A 6,900-nucleotide genomic window follows, 5' to 3' on the forward strand; every position below is an offset into this window, starting at 1 on the left:
TATTATTAAAGGCAGTAATGCAACTCTTAAAAATATTCCTATGAAAAGTAAAAACTGCATGTGAGAATGCTGCGAGGTGCTTACTCTGTATTTATTTATTTAGGTACTTTAACTACACTGAGAGCTGTACTTTATAAGTGCAGAAAAATCATTATGCATGCATATTAAACGTGTAAGGTGTATATGAGCATTTATAGCTCTATTACTTTAGGTGTTGCTAATAAACTGGCAACTAAGTATATAATGCCATTACATATAATTCCCACACACATAAGTTAATACAAAGTGCATTAAACACGAAAGCATGGTGAAATACTCTCAGAAAGGCCGTTACGGTGTTTTTATGGAGCAATTCTCCAGCTCCTTAAAATGTCAGACTAATTATTTTTTTGTAAAATAATAATTTAAAAAAATCCATAAAAACTGCTGTCTTCTAAACCTCAAGCTTTATATGGTGGTTTTATTGATGAGCTCCCGCTGCTTGCATTGCGCCAAGATTGCAATTACCAAAATTAGGAACGTTTATTTTGAAATGATTTAACGCTAAACAGTTCATTTTTCACCCTGTTATGTGCGCCTTCGTTTTTTGGGGGGAGTGGGGGGGCAGAGTGGGCAGGGGTCCGGGTCATGACCCTGAGAGCCACGATTGGACAACACTTTTGCCTTTGTGTGTCCAACCATGTGGCCAAGAGTACTGATGGGACATGAAGAACTGAAATGACTCCTGAGCACATTTTTGAAAAACTGAAGATAACCAAGTCTCCGAAATAAGAGCGCCTGCTTCCAACTCCAGTTACTTTTCTTTTTAGGTAAAAGCAGACTGCTATCAGTAGTAATGGATGCGACCCCTCAGACAAAGACAGGTACGCTGGTTTTCTTTCATACTTTATCTTAAAAAAAAAAAAGAAAAAAATATATATATTAAAAAAAATGAGTGAGTATAAAGTTTAACCTCAAATACATGTATCCACGTCTGGTTGCCTATTCTACTTTAAAAGTCTAGTTTCTCCTTCATAATGTTGTGTAAAAAATTACGTTTAAAACATCTAAACACATATCACGTTTAAACACTTTTTGTTAAAAAAAAGTATTTTAAAAGTGTAGTTAAAGTAAACTCGGGATAAAGGTTGGCAAATGTGCTTAAAATGCGTGTTAAAGCGTGCGCGAATTTGGTCGCTTTGTGGTGAAATGTGCTTCTTTTAACCGTTTTCTTGATAATCCGCAGTGGATAGTAGCAATGTTAAAAAGCACAGTGGGTGTCAATATAAAGTGACGGCCATATTTGCCGGTGCCGCTGTTGTAAACAAAAAGTGAGAGACAGACGCTTCACTGAATTTCGGGTCATTTTTATTTCTTTAATTTACAATGTCTTTGGGAATGTCTTACAAACCCAATGTCCATCAGCACATTCCGGGAACTTCTGGGAACCAGGGTAAGGAAAAAACGGCGGAGAAAATCAAAGTATCCGTCTGTTAAATCGAGTGTTAAATTCGGGGTCTCGGAGAATACCTGGAGAAAGACCGTGTCTGTAGTTTTTGTCCAGTTATATATATAGGGTCAGATCCTGGGAGCTAGGCTAATTCATATCCGCCATTATTACTAATGTAAAAGAGCGCCATCCGCGATACAAGTCGGCGGAGAAACACGGTGGGGATGTGAAAGGAGTCGGCGGCGGTTCCTACAGTGTCGATATCCGTCGTCCGGGGTCGCGGTCCCGCCGGGTGGGTGCCGTTACACGGTGACAAAAATGTATCACTTATGTCTTCTTGAGCCAGCCTTGTTCCGTTTCCTCCATGATGCTCCTCGGTCGGAGCTGCCGATTGATCTGCCTCGAATTTTTTTTATGTCTCTTCGAGGACATCTCGTGTTGGAGGTTGAATATTACAAGCGAACAAAGCGACAGGGGAGCGGTGATTATGGAGGTGCATGTGCGTGGATGGAAGTGTTCAGATCCCCCAGTTTCTTTATGTTACCAGCCAAAACGTAAAACAATACAAAAAATCAATCTGCTCAAAGTAAAGGTATGTGTTATATAGAGAAATGTATGGAAGAGTAGTGGGAAGAGTTAAGAATTAAAAGAAAGAAGGAGAAGGAAAAAATAACAATAGGAATTGTCGTTCCAATTCAAGCTAATGGTTGTGTACAGATTGCTATGTGGGTATTTGGTAAAATTGTAATTCAAAAATTCTATTAGTAACAAGTGAAATAATTTCTATTTTTAGCACATGAATAAAGTGCAAAAAAATGATTTTTCCCCCCCCCTAACAGACATTCTCTTATGAGATTGTTAATATTGATATTTCAGTGCTTTTGCAACATTTTACCCATTTTACTTCTACTTGCTTTACTTTAGTCCAGAGGTAATGAGTCCAGATAAAGGTTGCCAGATACATCTAAAGGTCAATCCTCCTAAATTTCATCACCTCTCCATTTTCATAAGACTCTTGGCATACCAAAGATGATATCACCTATGTCCAACAACAATTTTTAAGTAGTTTTTATGGCTTCATAAGCTGCTGATTAGCTTTATCTTTAATAGGACTGACAATTTTTTTTAGTAGGTTTATATTAATCTACTGTACTGTAGTCTTAAACCACCCCTCATTTCTTTATATTTTGCTAGGGAAATGGGAAATGGATGTAGAGATTTATTGAATCATGTGCAAACATACATGGGAATACAGTATATAATGCAAAAAGAGAGTTTATATAATTCCAACAATCTCGAAAGTTGAAGCTTTGTTCTTCAATACAGCCTTAACTCTCATAGGAACTAGGAACATAGGAACACTGCTTCAGAGTAAGGGGAGGTCAGACTGACTGTGTTCCAGTAAATGTTTTTGTATCCAGGTATGCTAGAGCATACCTGGATACAAAAACATTTCCCAAACATACTTACTCCAGTATGTTTGGGAACATTATCATGGTGAAAAATGAAACGCTTGCATAGTGGATCAAAATCTGATTGTACTTTTCTCCGTTCACAATCCATTAATTTTGACAAGAGCCCCAACATCACTGGCTAAAGTGCATCCCCAAACCATGACAGAGCTTTCATCCTGTTTTATAGATGGCTGTAGTGCTCTCCTGACCTTCTCGGTACACAAACTAAAAATTTGAACGCCCTGTTGCTGGTGATTTTCAGCCCAGTTCTTGTGTAACTTGGCATACTTGAGCCTTTTTCCCCAGTTTCCCTTCCTTAAGAACAGCTTCTTGACAGCTACGCTTCAGCTGAGCCTGTTTCTGATGAGGCTTTGGTGAATAGTAGGTGGATCACCTGAAGGGCCAGATGCATCTCTCCTGTGACAGATTTTTTTTCTCCTTTTTCTTAAACATATGACATTCAGATAAGATAACACAGGCCTAAAGATAGCTCTTTAGGCCTTTGCTCCTCTTTTGTCCTCCAAGTTCTCCATATTGGTGTAAATATACTCTATTATACCTGACAAACTGTGTTATTGTTGGCATTTTTCATAGTCATCTAAAGATGTTTACTTCTGCAGCAGGCTGCTGGTAAAAAAGCGCCTCAAGACAGAATTTAAATTGGTTCTTTGCTAAGTCCTCTGTCATGTAGTAACAAAACTCCTTGATAATCTAAGTTTTGTGCCTTTTTTCAAGCTTGAGTGATTCATAGATCAGTGTTAGGTGGCTTTACAAAGAAAAAGAACATTCCTTTGAAGGTGATCAGGTACAAGGACTGGACTGAACTTTAAACAACCTTCATTGTTCAAGATGACTTTCAAAAATGATAAAGTCTGTCTTCTTGGAAGAAAAGTATAAAGATTCACTGGTATACTCATCTCTTTTCTTCATGTCTGAGGTCACTAAATGGGTGGTTTGATAAAGGTTTTGAGTGTGATGACAGTAACAAGCACTGCTGCTGCTGAAACTAGAAAATCACTTCACCCCGCCTGGGCTCACTTTCTTGCGGCGTTGTACTTTTAATGTTTTCTGTGTATGTGTGTTTGTGTGTGTGTGTGTGTCAGAGAGGAGATACTACACCTGTGAGAAGAATAATTGCTGCTTGTGGTGAATGCTGTAGTATATTTAATTCGCACACATGTTCCTAAAAACCTTTTACAGTATATGCATCTTTTCTTTAACTGTAATGTAAAACATATGCACTGTCAAGCCCTGCACCATCAGCATCACCTCCCTGCTGTTTCCCACACCACAAACACTGAAGAGCTTCCTTTGTGAAACTGCTGACTATAAGAAAAAAAAAAGCCTGCTTTACTGCTCTGATAATACAATTTCCATTTAAAAAAATATCTTTAATGGCAAACAGTTTCTATTTGTAGTGCCTTTTAACCTTACAGGTTCTCTAAAGTGCTTTAAAAGTTGAGCAGTTGGTTGGTTTCGAATATATTTGATTTGTCTGTCTATTTTGATTTTGACAGGAGTTGTTTTTGAATTGTCCACAGTTGCAAACCTTCAGTCTCCCTCAGCAGCTAACCTGGCCACGCTGCAGTCCTACAGGCCCCTTCTGAGTGACTACGGACCTCCTTCTCTGGGATTTTCACAGGTAACTACTAAACTCACTGCATACCCCAGCTCGTAAAGGCAAAACCAAACAAACATACTTTTCCAGTTTTTACATTTCCTTCATTGCCATGGAAGATACAAGATTGTTGTTTGTTGAGTTTTATTTGTGCAAAACTGGAGAACATTGGCCTAATTACTTCATATTCATATCAACTTTACAGTCCAGGTTTCAACATAAGTCATATTTGTATATTAAAATTGCATTTACAGTCCGTCAAACCACCCATATGATGAAAAGCAGTGTTTTTACCTGTTTATATCCAGTGGTGGTCTTTTACACAGCAGCAGCACAACTGAATCAAGAAGTGGTGATTCCTTAGAGATTTTAAGCAGGGCTGCTTATGTCACTCTTATAGTGACATGAAATACCTCTGTGTCTGCTGTAGTGTTGGGACATTATGAAGGTCAATTTTAGACACTACTCTCCACCCCGGACTCCACAGGTCCTAATTTTTGGTATCAAACTGTACCAAGTATCAAACTGTACTGTGTTGATAAGGCTCCATTTTGCATATCAGAAACCAGTTTAAATGTATTGAACCTGACTGATTTTTGCTTTAACTTCAGGGCTCTACTGGCAGCCAAGTGCCTCAGAACAAATATGCAGAGCTGCTGGCCATCATTGAAGAGCTCGGAAAGGAGATCAGACCCACATACGCTGGAAGTAAGAGTGCAATGGAGCGACTGAAAAGAGGTAACCTTGATATGCAGAGCAATACAAAAGCAGCATGCAAGCATTAACATTTCTCAGACTAAATGTGTATTTGTTTTTCTTCAAAGGAATAATCCATGCCAGGGGGCTGGTGCGTGAATGCTTGGCTGAGACTGAGAGGAATGCAAGGTCCTAGCTAAAAACGCCCATTCCTCCCTGCAAGAACTACCTTTCATGAGGAGAAAAAATAACTTGCATGGCGTTTCCTTTGCAAGGAGGAAGTAAATGAACAAAGGATGGAACAGCAAGCTCCTCAAGAGAGAGAGAGAAAAAAAAAGAAATACAGTAATGCAATTTGTGACTCCTGAGAGCTCTGGAGGATAATTTCAATCATGTGTGGGTTACTGGAACTAAAATGAGAGATATCATGTGTTTGTTTGTTTGTTTGTTTGTTTTTTTTTGTTTTTTTTTATGCCCCATTTTTTTGGATCATAGTTTTGACTTCATATTTAAAGCATTGGTTTATGCATGCAAATGGGCCCATAGGTTAATTGTAGACACTGCATGGAGTATACAGGTGTAGATGGGGAGGACTTTTTCTTTGAATTTTTTTTAAACTTTGGGTTTTTTTGGTAGTGGTTGGTCTGATTTTCAGACCCCTTTAACACCTAGCTAAGTAAGGGAGGGACAGAGACGTGCCAAATGCATCGGTTGATTCGTGTTGAGGTTGGTTTTGGTATTAAAGGGAGGGAAAAAAAGGAAAATGCTGTTAACTTGCATCTTTGTATGTATTTATTACTCAGTGTAATAAATTGTATTTTCAATATAGTTGTCAACATGATTCATTGTACGTATTCAAAGTACATTACTTTTTCCCATGTACACATGGTTCAAGAGACTACTGGTATATTGTACTATCCATCCATCCATCCATTCGCTTCCGCTTGTCCTTTTCAGGGTCGCGGGGGGTGCTGGAGCCTATCCCAGCTGTCACAGGGCGAGAGGCGGGGTACACCCTGGACAGGTCGCCAGTCTGTCGCAGGGCTAACACATAGAGACAGACAACCATTCACTCCCACATTCACACCTATGGGCAATTTAGATTGATCAATTAACCTATCCCCACTATTGTACTATCCATCCATCCATCCATTCGCTTCCGCTTATCCTTTTCAGGGTCGCGGGGGGCGCTGGAGCCTATCCCAGCTAACTATTGTACTAGTTATAGCTAATTATAGAAGGCAATGATTGTCTGTCAATTAATTAAATTTGACCTACTAATAAATCAGCACCTACCTATAATGACACATCTCTTTGGATGAATGGATGATGGATCAGTAAACCATTTTGGTCCAGGTTGAAATATATCAACAGTTGGTTAGTTTGCCATGATGATGGACATAACCATCATGATATAACACATTGTAATACTATTAAAAGCTAGATGAAAGTAGGCTGAATCAGAAAGTCAACTGCACCGAGTGCTCATGTGGTGGTGACCTGCCAATCACAAGGTAGGTCGTACGCCTGCCTGAGTTCTATAGACTTATCCATGCCAAAAGGGAGAAAATATTTCTCTCAAACATTTAACAGTTATTAACAATTAATCTGCTATTCACTGAGCATTAATTGACAAATATTTTGATGACAAAGTGCTTCTGAGACCTGATGAGTTACTTCTGTATGACAATAAATCAGCCCCC

At 38.9% G+C, this 6,900-nt stretch overlaps 1 protein-coding gene across 4 annotated transcripts; it reads left to right on the forward strand.

Annotated features, from left to right (window-relative positions):
• The first annotated feature begins 585 nt into the window (after positions 1–585).
• Positions 586–6,021, forward strand: cdk2ap1 (cyclin dependent kinase 2 associated protein 1). Of its 4 annotated transcripts, none has more exons than XM_026173088.2 (4): positions 586–863; positions 4,425–4,525; positions 5,113–5,239; positions 5,326–6,021. In XM_026173088.2, the coding sequence occupies exons 1-4, from the start codon at positions 836–838 to the stop codon at positions 5,391–5,393; spliced, it is 324 nt and encodes a 107-aa protein (XP_026028873.2). In that variant the 5' UTR covers positions 586–835; the 3' UTR covers positions 5,394–6,021. The 4 variants fall into 4 exon arrangements, with proteins under 4 accessions (XP_026028873.2, XP_026028872.2, XP_026028871.1 ...); XM_026173087.2 differs by having other exon boundaries at positions 589–863; positions 4,401–4,525; XM_026173086.2 differs by lacking the exon at positions 586–863 and adding an exon at positions 1,227–1,432.
• Positions 6,022–6,900: the final 879 nt, after the last annotated feature.

Source organism: Astatotilapia calliptera, chromosome 7 (genome assembly GCF_964374335.1).
Source record: "Astatotilapia calliptera chromosome 7, fAstCal68.1, whole genome shotgun sequence".
Taxonomy (NCBI): Eukaryota; Metazoa; Chordata; class Actinopteri; order Cichliformes; family Cichlidae; genus Astatotilapia; species Astatotilapia calliptera.

Bases quoted from the DNA above. Each gene is read 5' to 3' on its own strand.
- cdk2ap1 (XM_026173085.2), top strand. From the start codon at position 1,366: ATGTCTTTGGGAATGTCTTACAAACCCAATGTCCATCAGCACATTCCG. The intron at 1,433-4,400 runs GTAAGGAAAAAA...TGATTTTGACAG, and splicing joins GGGAACTTCTGGGAACCAGG to GAGTTGTTTTTGAATTGTCC. The intron at 4,526-5,112 runs GTAACTACTAAA...CTTTAACTTCAG, and splicing joins CTTCTCTGGGATTTTCACAG to GGCTCTACTGGCAGCCAAGT.